The 16079-nt window shown below is 42.6% G+C and overlaps 2 protein-coding genes across 10 annotated transcripts; one reads left to right on the plus strand and one right to left on the minus strand.

The window, feature by feature from the left end:
- Window positions 1-3032: 3032 nt before the first annotated feature.
- On the plus strand, window positions 3033-6006 carry LOC124313001 (cytochrome P450 18a1-like). Its single transcript, XM_046777648.1, has 6 exons — window positions 3033-3754; window positions 3830-3951; window positions 4023-4289; window positions 4367-4794; window positions 4879-5215; window positions 5318-6006. Exons 1-6 carry the CDS (start codon window positions 3367-3369, stop codon window positions 5408-5410), a joined length of 1635 nt encoding a protein of 544 aa, XP_046633604.1. The 5' UTR covers window positions 3033-3366; the 3' UTR covers window positions 5411-6006.
- On the minus strand, window positions 5511-12078 carry LOC124313002 (cytochrome P450 306a1-like). Of its 9 annotated transcripts, none has more exons than XR_006910660.1 (10): window positions 11762-12078; window positions 11615-11692; window positions 11089-11499; window positions 10869-11011; window positions 10571-10788; window positions 10370-10485; window positions 10112-10302; window positions 7876-8043; window positions 6923-7674; window positions 5511-6104 (listed from the first exon to the last, which is right to left on the minus strand). XR_006910660.1 is itself a non-coding variant. In XM_046777655.1 (9 exons), exons 3-9 carry the CDS (start codon window positions 11468-11470, stop codon window positions 7279-7281), a joined length of 1614 nt encoding a protein of 537 aa, XP_046633611.1. In that variant the 5' UTR covers window positions 11471-11483; window positions 11624-11692; window positions 11762-12078; the 3' UTR covers window positions 6293-7278. The 9 variants fall into 9 exon arrangements, 6 of the variants coding, with proteins under 6 accessions (XP_046633611.1, XP_046633609.1, XP_046633605.1 ...); XR_006910662.1 differs by lacking the exon at window positions 5511-6104 and having other exon boundaries at window positions 6293-6975; window positions 7045-7674; XR_006910661.1 differs by lacking the exon at window positions 5511-6104 and adding an exon at window positions 6293-6479.
- Between the last annotated feature and the right edge of the window lie 4001 nt (window positions 12079-16079).

The following is a 16079-nucleotide window of genomic DNA, read 5'->3' on the forward strand; positions in this document are numbered from 1 at the left end:
GTCAAAACAGGCCGTTCACCTTTGGCCTACTCTCCTACCTGTGTCTCGTATATATATACGCGGAGAGGCTCTTTTTTTTTTGTTATTGTTATACTTGCCTGTTATACGCACGTATATACATGTATATAGAGAGATATATAGATTCCGCATTGGAGAGGTATGGCCTATAATACTGTACACCCGAGTAGTTTATATTCCTAAATATAGAAATAAGAGAAGAAACAAAACACAAATTTTGGGCATCGAATTTATTTTGTGACGTCAGACTGTGTATAGAATAGGCCGTTTTTTGATGACGCAGAAGAAAGTTTATAGACTTGATCGAGAAAGTTGATGCAGCACCCATAGAAATATGAAACTCTATATGTATATTAACTATATACATGTAGACACGAGAGTTTGTTGACTAAATAAGGCCCGGGATGACGCAGTTTGAGGCCTATACACACGCCAGATAGTTGCGTAATCGACTATATATGCGTTCTTGTATATAGCTATCTAAAGATATACAAGAGGATCGAAATAAACCCCATAGAAGACTAGAGGTTTGATGCTGGTTTTGACGTCATTCTTTCTCCTTTTAGGGTTTGTGACATTCAAATATTTAGATTCGAATAGAAAAGAGAGAGAGAGAGAGAGAAAGAAATGAAATAGAAAAAGAGAAAACATTTATAACCGTAGAGACTTTCCCCTATATACGCCGCTGCTGGCCATCGGTCCATAATGTCCGAACGCAGACACTGTCTAGGTTCCAAGATATCGATATACCTTCCGAAATGTTTAGCTGAGACTTTCAGACGGAATAAATTCCAATGCGCAACAGACTAGCTGCTGCTGATCGAATTCGACCAAAGTCACGTGGATTCTTTCGTGAACAGAACAATATACTACCTCTATATATAGGCGTGTGTGTGGCTATTTGGAATCTATACACACAAAGAAAGTGTAGGTCAGCAGCCAATTGAAATGTGTATAATAACCTATTATATATACGTGAACGGCATTATTTAATAATAGAATTAGAATTTAAAAGGAGATGAGGGGTCGTCGTAGAATGTGCCCAGTGACCCAGTTAACTATAAATAACATTTGGTTTGACGGGTTTGATGTTATTATACCTCTAGAAGTGATTCATCATCTCCCACACGTGTCAAAAATCAACTTGGTCAACACTTCCGCGCTAAATTTGAATTTTAAAACTCGTGCGCACATTTGAACATTTTCTTTCGAAATGTCTTTCATATCACGCGGGAAAAAAACAAATGTAGCGCATCAGTGTCAACTGCCCCCGATGTCTGTATAATAGTAAAAAAGTTCGTAGTAAAAAAATCAAAAGGCGCGTGAACTTTGTTTCCTCGTGCATAAATGGACGATAAACGTTTGATGTTTTTTCTCTCGTTCCAATCGGAATCGAATTGGGCCCATATATAGGGAGGATATCCTCTATCATATAATTGAATATTTTTTTTAAAAATATTATTTTCAAATTGAGCGCGTGACGATGGATCGCCTTTTGAACTTGGCGCGCAGTTTAAAAATGGGCGACCGTTTGTCATCTTCACGTGCCGATCGATCAATGAACTTGGACTCTTTTTTTTTCATCTTATGTCGTTTTATTATTATGTAATCCTGTGTGTGTTTCTCCGAATAGACATTTGGTTTCTTCTGTATAACCCCACCGCGCCACGCGCGCCTTAGAATTATTTTTTGAAAAGAAAAATAAAATTATTTTCTTGAGCTCATTATTAGAATTGGTGTGTCCGGCCACGCGCCGTTTTTTTCTGTAGGGGAAAACATTTTTAAATCTGCCCTGCACGCGCCGTTTTTTTCTTACCCAGTCACTTTGGCCTATTATTAAAAATTAAATGACACGAAAAAATAATTATTCCTATGGGGCCGAATAAAGGAAAATAAAAAGATCAATTCGTCATATTACCAAGATTTGCATATCAATTGGGTCGGTCGACTCGAATTTCCATGTTGTAGGGTGTATACGGGTGTCTAATACTATGGTAAAATGCTGTATGTTTTCTATAAAGTGATTTAAAAAATAGATAAATCAAAATATAATTTAAAAAATTATCAAATGTTGTTATTTATTTAGCGATTTCATTTTTAGAATGAATGCTGGTGTTGCACATGTTGTTTGTCGGGAAAGAAGAGCCGACAGCAGAGCATCATCATCAGCAGATTTGTTATTACATTTTAAAAAGGATCTCGTTCTTTGATTGGGACCTCCAAATTGAGGTTTACATTGACGTCATTAAATATCGTGCGTCAAATGGCTCTCTCCGGCTGTCATCATCAGCGTTAAATCCCATACTTAATTTCAATTAAATCATTCATTGGGAATTCCCTTTTGTTTAACAAATTCATTTTGGAATTTTTTTTACATCCGGCGGAGTAAATAATTTGGTTCGGGTCAAAGTCCCACCAACCCAAAACAATTTGTTTAATTAAAATTCAATAAAAACAAAATAAACGCCCATTTAAATTTGAACAAAAATTTATGATTTGTTATGACGATTGAATTAAGAGCGATACTGTAAAAAATAAAATGTCAAGAATAAATTAGCATATATAATTCATGTGTGTGTGTCTGACCAAGAAAATGTGACCTCACATGGTCAGTCATGGGAGGACACTGGGAGTCTGTCGGCCGAGCTGCAACCGAGTGAGAGACGAAACAAAAATTTCGAATAAGGTCCGAATCGAGAAGGGGCGGAGTCTGCGGCTTGACTGATGGGGTGGGACGGGGGAGGCGGGGTCCTCTGATAGGTCGGATCAAGGGTCTCCACCACCTCACCGAAGCGGAGCGCAGTCTGGTGGTCGTCACCTCCCTCCTCCCGTCCCTTTTTTAAAAAACTAAAAACTAAAACAAAAATATCTAATGAGAAGAAAAATATACAAAAAGAAAAAAAGAGTTTCTCCCACCCACCCTCACCCCACCTTCTTTTGCCTCCTCCCACATGGGGGGGAGGGGTCCCCGTCCGTATAAAAAGAGCCGCTCGTCGAGTAGCCGAGTCCGATTTAAGTTTGCGCTTCAACCGTAGCTTGACCACACTCGAAACTCGTTCCTCCCCCAACCACATTTCTACTACTACCAAAACTTGAACAAAAAAACAAATTTGAATATTTTTTGACATTTTCAAACGTTGTTTGTTTTTTAAACCTCCTCTCCAATTGCCAAGAAAAATTATTTCAATTGATTGTTTTTTTGACCCTGCTGGTTGTTTTTGCGCGCTCAATTTGAAACTCAAAAAATTCCAAATTTGATCGCCCAGTTCAATGTGCTAAAACCCCCCGACAAATTCAACTGGAATTTTGAATTTTTGAAACCAAAACTTTTGAAACAAGAAGAAGAAAATGATCGTGTGGAGTTTGGGACGATTGGCCACCTGGATGCTTCATTTGATTGTGGACACGTCGTGCAGCGAGTCGCTGTGGACGACGCTCTTCTTCATTTTCGTCGCCTGGATCGCCTCCTACTTGTGGCGGTGGTGGCGGACGTCCCGCAACCTCCCGCCGGGACCCCTTGGCTACCCCATCTTCGGCTACCTGCCGCGCATCAAACGCGATTTTCACGAGGAACTGACGGCCCTCAGTCGCCAGTACGGCAGCGTCTTTAGTGTTAAACTCGGATCGGAATTGATTGTCGTCCTCAGCGATCACAAAATCATCCGTGAAGCCTTCAGGCGTGAGGAATTCGCCTGCCGGCCCGACAACGATTTCATGAAACTCCTCGACGGATACGGTAATTTAAACGAATTTTTTTTCCAGCTTCATTTGTGAATTCAAATGTTTAACTGGGCCGATTTAATTCATTCAGGAATTATCAACACGGAGGGCAAAATGTGGAAGGAGCAGCGCCGATTCCTGCACGAACGTCTGCGCCATTTCGGCATGAAGCACATGGGCGACGGCCGTGAGAAGATGGAAGCCAGAATTATGGTAAATGAATTAAATTTTACTCTAAAAATGGTCCAGGGTGTTGAATTTTTGGTTTTCCAATTAAATTAAAGAATGAAGTGCTGGAACTTGTTGGTGATTTGGCGACCAAGAAATCCGATCCGGTTGATTTGGGCTCGTACCTTTCGTCTTCCGTCTCCAACGTCATCTGCTCTCTGCTCATGTCCGTCCGCTTCCGTCCGGACGACCCCAAATTCATCCGCTTCACCAGCCTCATTGACGACGGATTCAAATTGTTCACCGTCACAGCTGCCGCCGGATTCATTCCCATTCTCAAATTGCTGCCCGGCTTCAACTACGCCTTCAACAAAATCCAGCAGGTAGATTATTTTTCGACCGAATTTTCAAATTTTAATTTTTTGGCGCCAAAATTTCAAATTTCAAAATTTGTCTAAAGAATTTGAAGGAAATCAGCGGCTTTTACCAGTCGATCGTGGACGAGCACAAGAAATCGTTCGACCCAAACAACATCCGCGACATCATCGACGGCTACATCCTGGAAATCCAAAACGCCAAGGAGGAAGGCAGGAGCGAGAAATTGTTCAACGGCAAGAACGGCGACCGTCAGATGCAGCAAATCATCGGCGACATGTTCAGCGCCGGCACAGAGACGGTCAAGACGACGCTGCAGTGGGCCACCGTATTCGCCCTGAGGGAGCCGCACATGCAGGCCCGTGTCCAGGAGGAACTGGACCGTGTCGTCGGACGCGGGCGGATGCCGTCCCTGGACGACTTGCCCAATTTGCCCTACACCGAGGCCTTCATGCTGGAAGTGATGCGCCGAGCAACGGCCGTTCCCCTCGGCACCACACACTCAACGTCCAGGTACATTTTTTTCGCTTTTTTTCCCGCTCGAATTTTTCAAATTTTTCTAACTGGAATCCAATTTTAATTTAATTCGATAAACAGAACGACGACGTTGAATGGCTACACGATCCCGAAAGGCACCCAGGTGATCCCGCTGATCCACGCCGTGCACATGTCGCCATCGCTGTGGAAGGATCCGGAAGTGTTCAACCCTGAGCGGTTCCTGAGCGCCGACGGGACCAAAGTCGTCAAACCCGACTACTTTATCCCGTTCGGCGTCGGTCGGCGGGTGTGTCTGGGCGACGTCCTGGCCAAAGCCGAGCTCTTCCTCTTCTTCTCCACCATCCTGCACACGTTCAAATTGACGCTGCCACAAGGGGCCACCATGCCGGACTTGAGGGGACAGGCCGGCGTCACCGTTTCTCCGCAATCTTTCCAGGTAAAAAATTCGTTTTTCCCTGGACAACTTTTTTTCTTTTGAATTCAAAAATTCCCGTTGTTTTCCCGCCTCTAACCGATCCCGTTTTATTTTTAAAAAAAGGTTTGCGCCGAAGGTCGTGACATTGAGAAAGTGGACGAATCGACCCGAGAAACGACGGAAATTCTTCTGAGCTGTCCAGCATCAGCCCAGTAAAAAAAAAAAAAAAAAAAAATTATAATTAAATTTGAGTCTTTTGAATTTTTATTACCCGGCAAAAATATTTTAAATGTTGTACATAAATTTGTGTGTCTTATTTTTGATGTTATGCTATTCGCTGTGATTGTGTCTTGATGAAACATTTGAAAATTGAAAAAAAAAATAACAATGTAATTTTTGACCCCCCCCCCCCTCTCCCTGGAAAATTGTAAATACGTCACATCATCATCATCGGATCTCTCTCTCTCTCTCTCTGATTTTTAAAATAATTCCACAATAAAAACAACAAAAATCCGATTTGTAATTTGTTCACCATTTTTGTGTTTGTGTCTACTCCAGTCGCAGAGAATCGCAACGATCGACCACCTCCCAAAAGTCCCGTCTCTCGTTACACGTTCTCTTCCCCCCACTCCCCCTCACTCCCGTAATTTTTGTCATTTGTAATTTTTTTCACTTGTGTGTTTTTGACTCTCGATTTGCTCTGTGCTAAACATACGTCTAGGTGCGTGTTTGTTGTGTCAAACGAAAAAAGTTTTGTTTTCCCTGTTGTTGTTTTGTTGTTTGTACATACAAGGAACACAATTATTACCATATCTCTTGTTGGCTTTTTTTATTTTTTCCGCGTCTTCGGTAGTGGGCGATTCACGCGGGATATTGAGCACCAAAGTCCGTTGGTGTTTTGGTATCCGACCTGGCAGAAAAAGTTGGACGATTATTTTTTTCACTTGATTTTAAAAAAGGTGGACATTTTGAATTTCGCGCCAATTTCTACTAAACTAAAATTCTGGCGCCAATTTCAAAACTGACAAAAGTTTGGATTGTTTCGTAGGAATCGTAGCAACTTGAAATCTTTCCGACGTGATTTATTTAAAAAAAAAAGCTTTGGTCAGCACCGTCCCCAGTTACCTTGGAGTTTGATCCATCAACCCATAGTGGCAATTAAAAATAATTCAATTAAAATGTTTGGGAAGTAAAAGAAAGTCCTTGGGAATCACTTGGAACAAATCGAATGCAGCCGTCGTTGCAACTGTTCAAGGCGACAAACAATTTGCGTTGCGCATTCGATCTGTAGAGAGTAGAGCCAATTAATTTTAAATGGGGGGCCAAGGAGAAACTCAAATTTTCAAAAGCTCCGAATAAGAAAAATTCGTAAATAATAATCAAAATAATGTTTTAAAAAACCAATAGCTCAAAAGGGCAAAGTGTTTAAACTTTTGCGTGAGTCAAGAGCTCAACTACTGCGTTTCTCTTTCGGGTGATTAAGAAAATGAGATAAACTAATAAAGTAATTCGATCACTGTATAGACTTATTTCCACAAACAAATCATTGCACAAGTTGAACAACCGACCTCGTCCGAATAGAAACGCTAGAAAAATGAATTCGTAATTCCAATCAGAAATCAAATTCATCCCAATCGAAAAAACCAAACCAAAACCAAATTTCCATTATATTTGAACAATTTCTATTATATTAAATTACATCAACGGGGATGGGATAAAATTGTTTACCTGGTCTCGGGAACAAGGATCAAGCCACACTGATGGTCTCCTAATAACCCGACCTAACCCAAATCTTTTCGAATTAAACAATCAAAATAATCAAACGCGGAAACTCGAAATTGGCAACTTACCGGCGACGCCCACAATCTGACAACCTTGGAATTGAAATTTCGACCAACAAATCAAATCAAAAACTGGTCTCCCGATAGCCGATACCAAGGCACAAATATGGAGAATCACACACACACACTGACCACGCACACACACACTCACGTTGGTTGTCTCAGTGTTTATTTTCCTCCTTCTCAACACACACTAACAAACAAACACACACACAGAGAATTATTTTAAAATTCCGGAGGGGCTTAGCGCGGATGGAGGGCCACTGGAAACGGATGAGGTACGAGAGTGAACCCGTAGTCTGGCGGCGGGAAATTATTTGCGGAATACTCGGCGAATTGCGGCGGGAAGGAGAGCCGGAAATGTTGGAGCAGAGTCACGGTGAATAGGAAAATCAAAGTCCGTCCGAGATCGTCACCGATGCACATCCGCCGTCCGCACTGGAACGGCAAGAAATGATCCGGTTTCTCGACTCGCCATTTTCCTTCTTCTTCTTCCTCCTCTTCTTGGCGGGCAACGAGGAAACGCTCCGGACGGAACTGTAAAGGTTCCGGCCACAAGGTCGGATCGAGATTCATGGCCCACCAGACGGGCACGACCATGGCCCCTTTAGGGATCCGGTAACCGGCCAATTCGCAATCCTTTCAGTCACCCAACAAGGAAAAAAACAGACAAAAACAATTTCTTCAACATTTTTCAACCAACACACAAAAATGTTTGACCAGCAAAACTTTTGGTCGGAGGCTGGAAACAAATTTGAATCCGGCGGCGGCGGGAAAATCCAATTTCACATTTTTTAAAAATTCAGCACTAAGAAATGAAATCATTTTTGTGTTTTATACTTGTAGTGTTCCGTGCGGGACTCCCAAGGGGAGGATGGTCTTGATGCGCTGGACCTCGCAGATGGTGGCCTCCGTCCACGGCATCCGCTGGGCATCTGTGGCGTAGCACGGAATTCTTCCTTGATCCAATTGTCCGACGACTCGCTCGATTTCCTCGTGAATTCGCTCCTATATATATAACATCACACAAAACCCGGAAAATCAAAGAAACCAATTTTAATTTATGCGCTGCGTTCATTTGACATCGCAAGGGGGTTGGAACGAAAATTCAAAGTGGGCGTCTACCACCACCACCACCCAAAACGACCCAAAAATAATGCGCAATCCAATCAGCCCAACCTTGGGAAAATTGTTTAAATTAACAAAGAAAAGAAAACTGGTTCACTCGGTGAACGACAAATTTTTTTGTTTTCAAATCAGAAAAGAAATTGCATCAGAGAGAGAAAACTTGATTGAGCGGACGCGCGCGGGAATATCGCCGCCGGCGTCAAACCCTCCCAAATCAAATCAAATAGAAAAAAAAGAATAAAAAACACACGTGGCTATTTTTGTATCCATGCATGGCGTATAGGAACAATTTAGAAAATAAATGAAAATTCTCCAATCGTTCAATCACGACCGGTGCCGGGCCCCTTTTTCTTGGAAAAATACATTCGCTAAATAATCATCAGACCTCTGGGAATTTATTTGGCTGTTGGCTTCTAGAAATTTCCGTTTTGATATTTTGTTTTTCTTTCCAAGGCGATTCCCCGAGTGCGATGACCGGGCGCGGACGGGCAAAAATCCGTCCAGCATCTCATCAAAGAGACGATCACAGCAAGGACGATGGGAGCCAAGAGGTCGTGTCGGCCATCAGCCACCGCCGTCCATCACCTTTGACTCGATTGGCCGGATCACAACCATAGATTTAATTAGCTGAACGTAATTTTTTCGTCGATTGGGTTGAAATGAATTCCCCCCTTAAATTTTGTTGTTTTTCATTCGCTCGCCTGGACTCGCCTGGACCTTGGCGGATGATCATTTCCGACCCGGTGTGTGTGTGCATGGCGAAATAGCCCTGAAACAGTGCAATGATCTCTCTCTTCTCTCTTCTTCCTCCTTTTTTTAAATTTTATTTCTCCGGGGACCAAAGTTCGTGCAACTTTTTTGACAAGACAAACAGCAGCAGCACATCTCCCCAAGGTTTCCGTTTTCTTTTCCATCAAAAGAAGAAGAAGAAGAAGTTAAGGAGGAGGCAATGGACTCTTCTCCTTTTGGATTCCCTTGTACGTAACAACTCCGCGCGCTGGATGGTGGCGAATTACACAGAAATCGGATAGAACTTTCCATGTGGCCTCGACCATTTGATTTTTGTATTTTTGAAATTCCCGGCGCCCAAACTCCTCCTCCCATTTGTCTAAATAAAAATCAAGGCCGCCAAAAAAGGGAAATTTCTTTCATTTTGAAAAAAGGCGCCAAAAAATTTAGCCGTGAGTACGAGCCCTTTTTTTTTAAATTTGGGGGTCTACTATACCCACCAGACCCAGGACGTCCTTGCCTACGGCCATTACAAACCAACAGAGTGAGGCCCATAGAGAGCGAGAGAAAAACATTCCATCCGCCGGGACCGAATGTCTATAAAATAAAACTGCGCAGGTTTATTTTAAAAACAGAAAGGGGCGAACGAACGGCCTTCGTTGATTACACGCACCGAAGGTCTTTGAATCGCAGACGAGTCCCGAAAATCAATCGACTCGTACATGACGACATCTTCCCGAATGCGGTTCAAAGTGAAAAAGATGCGCACCGCACGTGAAAGAGTAGACGGACGACCAAGGACGTCCATTTTTCTTAACTTTGACTGGGAAATGAGATTGGCGAATCAAATAATAAAAAATAAAAAATAAAACGGACGAACAGAGTCAACGACATTTCCCCGACCACCACCACCACCACCCAACCAGCCAAAAGCTTATCGAGAAGAGAGCTGGGCAAAAATAATCAAATTAATAACGAAGAAGCTGTGCTCATTAGTAAACTGTTGTAAAAGAATCGCCCCATCGTCTTTCGTCGTTCAATCAACTCTTAGCTGCTGCTAGAGCTGCTGATTTAGCCACAAAGTTGGGTGTGATAATGTAATATAATTAACCGGACACACGTATTTTTTGTTTTTTTAAATTTTCTCTGGCCAGCGCCAAAGTGTCGGTCATTCAACCGACGACCATGTGTGTGTGTGTATGTGTTTTAATATACTGACTTGCACGTCCGGGTAGAGGATCAAGTAGAGGACGATCCACTTGATGGTCGTCAATGCCGTGTCCGTCCCGGCACCAAACATGTCGGCCAGCAAGTGGTGCAGCTGGACAGTGGTGAAGGTTTCGGTCGGGATTCCGGCTGATTTACGACGTTCCATTTCTATTAGGTAGGCCTCGACGACGCTGGTGTAATCTTTAAATCATCAAAATAAAATAAGAAACGGTGACTGGGCAAGGACGGACCAAAGCCAAACGACGACCTTGATTGGCGGAGAGATTGAGCTGGCGCTGGTCGATTATCTCCTGGTAGTGGCGGTGAGTCTCGGCTTGGCCGTCAAGGATGAACGACATGATCTTCCGATAGCTGGGCAAGAACCTTGGCCCGTCCACCAGAACAAAACAAAAAGTCAAATGAACCGCTAGAAAGTGAAAAAGGAAAAATGTGCAATTTGCTGGGAAACCTGAGAACGGGCAGGAAATTGATGGGCCCGGCGACGGCCACCTGTTTGACGCCTTGGTCCAGCAGGTGCTGGAGCCAAATCCAGGTCGGATCGTCGGCCGCGTACGTCCGCCCGAAAACGACGCCGTTGATGATGTTGCCGATGCAGTGACGCAATCCCGGCACCAAATCGACGCCACCGACGCCACCGACGCCCGTCGACACTTGACACTCCAGTCCCTGGACAGTTTCGCAGAATTGAGGCGTAAATTGAAATTTATTTTTAAAAAATGAAATTTTTTGTTTTTTTTTGGAAGTACGTGGACAAATTCCAGGACGCCGGCCATGACACGGGACTCCATGACAGAGGCGCCTTGACGTCCGGCCATGCCCAGTTGTTTCATGACGTTCATGACGAAGCGACGGTGCTCCCGCCACGACTCGCCTTCGGCGCAAATCAATCCTGCAAAATCAATTTCAATTTAATTTTTAGTTCATTCATTTAAGAATAATTGATTATGTAATTTAATTGAGTCAAACCGTGGCCTTTCATGATGCCGTGGGTGAGGTAGAGCGGAGCCCGGCCGGAGAAAACGGGCCGGCTAAAAGCCTGGCGGACGAGTTGAGGATCGCTGATGAAAACGGCCAACATGTCGCCCAGTTTGAGCGAGTAAATGCGGCCGTAGCGGCGACTCAGGCCGGCAAAGGTCTCGTAAGGCGCCCGGCTGTCGATCCACGGCAAGTAGCCGAGCAAAGGCAAACCGGACGGTCCCGGCGGCAGCAGCAGCAGTCGGTGGTTGCGTTGTTGTGAGTTGCGTAACCATAGCAACGCCAATAATCCCCCCAGCAGAAGACTCGACAGGCTCAGCCAGGCCCAAACGCCGACAGAACGGGCTTCTTCTTCTTCCAATACACCTTCCATTATACTCTCTCACCTGTATGGACTCAAATAAATAAATGAATTCAATTAAAAATTAGAAATTTGGAATAATGTTCACGAGGATTTAACCGCTGAAAAAAAAATTGAATCTAAAAACAATTCGATCGAATTGATTTACCTGTCAAATAATTTTACCTGGCGAAAATGAAACGTCACCAATGTCCTCTGACAGTCGTCTGTTCGACCTTGCCACTGTTTATATATCTGCTCAAATGTCAGAAAAAAGAATGAAGTGAAATTGGTTTGACTTTTCGAACCGACCAACAACTATACCGTCCAGTGTGTTTTGTCCAGAAGCTTCCAACGTGATTGAACAGGTGTTGATTCGACTCGGTTTGGTTTTTATTTTCGTCTCTATTTTCTATTTGGTTTTGGTGTGTCTGTCCTGTTTCGAGGGTGGGTCTCACACACACAGGGCCAGCAGCTCTACACGAACTGGGTAACTGGGCAAACTAACGCTAACGGATCGAGACCTTGAAACAGAGAAAAAAAGGGCCAGCAGCAGCCTCTGACTTGTACCACCAGTAGTGCCAGTCAAATCAAAACACGACACATTTCCCTTTTGTTTTGTTTTTTCCTTTTTTTTATTTTATTTTTTTATTTGACGTGGGTTTTTTGCCCACGGGCACTAGACGACTCATCCGCCATCTTCACTCCAAATCCGAACCATTTTCTTATTTCGCCGGATGGAAATAAAAATTCAATTTTGAAATCAATTGGATTTTTGAATTTTTTGAATTTTACCGCTCTCTACAATTTGAATTTTAAATCAAATCGAATAAACATCAATAAATTTGTTTGATTGTGTCAGCAGAAAAATTTTGGTTTGTGCTGAGCTGGGCGCGCTCAATTGATGGAGGAGAACGGCCGCGCTTGAAAAAATGTTGACCGTGAACCTTTTTAGATATTCATAGTCGAATGGGAAAGTCGCGTTACATAAGGAAGTCGATGGCGGAATGAAAAAAATGTATGGGGCCACATTCATTTGCGGTGGCGGCGGCGAACACGAGATACCCCGTAATTTTGTGTCTTTTTATTTTGATCTTTTTGATGCGCTACTGGTACCGCGCCCGGGGTGTCAGGGTCGTGAGTCACACCGGAACTGGTCAAATGAATTTATTTTTCAAACAAATGTGTCCATAAATCTCCACCGGGGTGAGAAATCAGAAAACATTTTTATCCTCCATCGTGTCAATAAAAAAAAGAAATTTTAAAACGTCTAGGATAACACAAACATCCGCTCTCTCATCTCATCTCATGCCCCCCCCATAGACGCGTGATAATTTGGATTATCTCCCGAAAAAAATTACTTAAAAAAAGGAACGAGTTTTCCAGTTAAATTTTGCACGCGGGAGAGCTAAAATTATCCATATAGGAAATTTGAATTGCGCTTCACGCACGTTACGAGAATACTCAAAATTGGAATTAAAAATGTCGTCAAACCGCTCGCAGTGGCGCAATTGGATCCAAGAAATTTCTTTTGAGCTCAAACGAAATTGGAAATCAATTCCGTGTCCGTCGCCATGGCCAACAGCAACAACACGCACCATGTGTATACGTGATATGACTCGCTGGAAATTCGATCGGTTTCCGTTTTTTTAAAATTATATGATGAGAAACTTTCCGCCAGTCTATTGGCAAGGTCATTTACACGCTCCAACGTGAACTCGTACGGAGGTTATTGAATTGATTTTGATTTTTCCTAATCGCAAATAACGTCTTCTATTAATTGAATGCGGTTTCCCATTACCAATCTGATTGAATTGAATTATAAAATTTCAATTTCTGTTTTTGATTTGACCGAAAAATTTGCATCGAATTCAAATTCAACTTCAGGGTCTTTTTAATTCCATATCAAGCCGAAGATCATTTGGATGAAATTAACTCTATAGACGGATGTCGCAATTGCGCAATGATCGACATATAGTGTAGTGCTGTACACACGTCGCAAAGTGCATTCGCCATTTTATCTGCGTGCAACTTTGTACAGATGCCATTTGAATATTGGCAAATGTACAGTCCACCTTTGGCCGCGGCATTCAGGATGCGCTGGCCACTTACCCGGACCCCCAAAAAACAAATTATCATTAGCCAATGGACGTGTTATCTCGTCTATAGAATCGCCATTTTACCCCGGCAAGTCCTTAATTGGATTAGATGTGGACGACGTGTGTGCGGATGCGGTTCGATGGACGACGTCAAGTGCAGCGAACTCACGCCAATGTCCATCACTGGGCATTTTTTATTAGAAATGCAATTATACAGTTGTGTGTATAGAGTGGCTTCAAGGTCTCGGTTGTATTATAGACATGACACATCCGTTTCCAATTCGTTCGTTCGTCGCAATCCGAACGCGGGAAAAAACGAAAGTGTTGTGACCATTTCGGGCCGTTCCGGTGATGAAATTCTTTCCAGAGTTGATGAATAAAAAAAAAGGTGATGATGCAATAACTGGAAAAAACCAGTGAATGCCTCCCGCGTGAACACACACGCGGGATAATTATTATAATTCTTTTCGGGAGATGATGCAAGTCATCCAGACTTGCAGAAGAAGAAGAAGAAATTCAGAGAAAATGACAGCGGAATGTCAAGGTCGCGCACTTCCTTCGTCCGCCACAGTGCTGGCCACATTGCAGCGTGAAAATTGGCCAATTGTGCAATTATTTCATTTTCCCGCGTTCAATTTAAACGTTTTTTCACGTTTTTTTTTACCCTTGAAATATTTTTTAAAAATTTTAAACGAAAGGAAAAAATGTAAAATGAAAACATTTTCGTGTGGCGTCATTTCATTGAAGGGCCGGCGGGTCTTCGGGAGCGTCCAGCCGGTACCTACTACACACGGCGTCAAGGACGTCGTAGTATTATATAGTAGCCGAAGAAGAAGGCCGTTAACAATAATAATAATAATAATAATATTACTACATTACTACATTGCAGCTGTTGTTGTTGTTGAAGATGAACGCGGCCAACGTGAAAAGAAAAGTGAAGGTAGTCCCGCGGGACTGATACTGCGCACATCTTCCAACGCAAAAAAAAAACAAATTGAAATAAAATATGAACAACCCAACAAAAATGACGACCTTGAATAGTTTTACAAACCAAAACCTGAACTGCGGAGAATAATAAAACAAAAGGAATAACAAAATTTTGAAATTTTCTTATTTTGAAAAAGCCTGGCGGGAATTTTGAAATTATTGAAGACTGACTCATCCATTCATTCACCAGCACAACAGCGTATAGAGCCAAAGGTTATTACGTACAATGGATATATTATAAAATAAATATGTGCGTAGCCTTTTTTCTCTTTTACAACAACAACAACACGCACATGGAATTGTGGAAAGTGAAAGGCGAAAAAAATATGACGCAATATAGTCCCAACATAAAATACGCAGAGAGCGGAATTCCGGAGCCGGTTACTATTATTATTAGGCTATTATTATTCTATTCTAAACCATTTTCGTGTACATCTTTGATTCGTTTCAACTTGATTATAATTTAATCAAAGAAGGAAATATCTAACTGGTCTGCTGGTGTTTGTTTATATCCCGATAGAAATCGACACGTGGCTGTTTTGATCAGATTGGCGTGAGCGTGTGAGTGTGACGGTCACCCAGTTTTAAATCGACCGGCTGGTGATGATCCTTTTTTTTTCTTCTTCCACACCTTATTGTCGCTAAATGGCAACGAGAATAACTGGTTCTGCTGCTGCTGGTTATCTTATTCTCCCCTTCACGTGTTGTCAACACCTGAAGCACGTGTTCTAACCATCCGGAAGTGAATTCCAATGGCGATTGAAGTTATACCAAATATTTCACGGCCAAATGGAAACTTCTGGAAACCAACGGATGGCCAAATCTTGGCCGTATCATTTTGGGTATATTTTTAACCAAAAAACGACATTTTCAAACGGGTTTTTGTTTTATTTTATTTTTTTAAATTTAATGGGATGGAAATTAGCTTTTGAAACATGTGACCGGCGTGTCACGCGGACTGTAGTAGACACGACACACGCCGTCGTCGTCGTCCGGATTGAAACATCACGTGGGAAATGTGCGCGCGCCTGTCTCCCGATTTGAATTTTCAATGTCAAATCAACTCGCCCCAAAAATGAGTGTGCGCGCGTGTCTGTTTCGCCTTCCTGTTTTTATTTCAATCACATCACATCCAGCCCGATTGATGTCGTGGAACATTTTGCGAACCTTCTTTGCCGTTGCCAATGTCAAACGATCGTACAAGGTGCGGAGTTTCGGGCGACGCCTTTTATTTTTCAACCAACGCGCAAAAAATTGGCGTTTGAATAAACGACGCGCGACGTTTGGCGAATTTGAATTCCGCGTTTACCTGCTGCTGCCGAGATGTTTCAAGGTTCTCACTTTCTTCTTCATGCAAATTTATATCTCTAAATAATAGATAGATCTTGGCTTATCTTTAAAACAATAGCGATGCTGTGGTGCATAGACGCTGGCGAAAAAAGTAAATGGTAGACCCTCATCGCATGTCCTTGATATAAAGGACGGTCCAACCTTTTTATCCGCATCGATTTTATTGTCCTCTAGCTGCGCTTCAAAGTTTATTTCAATTGTTTTTA

The sequence above is a fragment of the Daphnia pulicaria genome, chromosome 9, assembly GCF_021234035.1.
Source record: "Daphnia pulicaria isolate SC F1-1A chromosome 9, SC_F0-13Bv2, whole genome shotgun sequence".
Classification (NCBI taxonomy): Eukaryota; Metazoa; Arthropoda; class Branchiopoda; order Diplostraca; family Daphniidae; genus Daphnia; species Daphnia pulicaria.

Excerpts from the sequence above, each read along its gene's own strand:
- LOC124313001 (XM_046777648.1), top strand. The coding sequence starts at position 3,367 with ATGATCGTGTGGAGTTTGGGACGATTGGCCACCTGGATGCTTCATTTG. Across the intron at positions 3,755-3,829 it reads GAAACTCCTCGACGGATACG|GAATTATCAACACGGAGGGC; the intron begins GTAATTTAAACG and ends TAATTCATTCAG. Across the intron at positions 5,216-5,317 it reads TTTCTCCGCAATCTTTCCAG|GTTTGCGCCGAAGGTCGTGA; the intron begins GTAAAAAATTCG and ends TTTTAAAAAAAG.
- LOC124313002 (XM_046777655.1), bottom strand. The coding sequence starts at position 11,470 with ATGGAAGGTGTATTGGAAGAAGAAGAAGCCCGTTCTGTCGGCGTTTGG. Across the intron at positions 8,044-10,111 it reads TCCTCTACCCGGACGTGCAA|GAGCGAATTCACGAGGAAAT; the intron begins GTCAGTATATTA and ends TTATATATATAG. Across the intron at positions 7,675-7,875 it reads TCCCGCACGGAACACTACAA|GATTGCGAATTGGCCGGTTA; the intron begins GTATAAAACACA and ends GGTGACTGAAAG.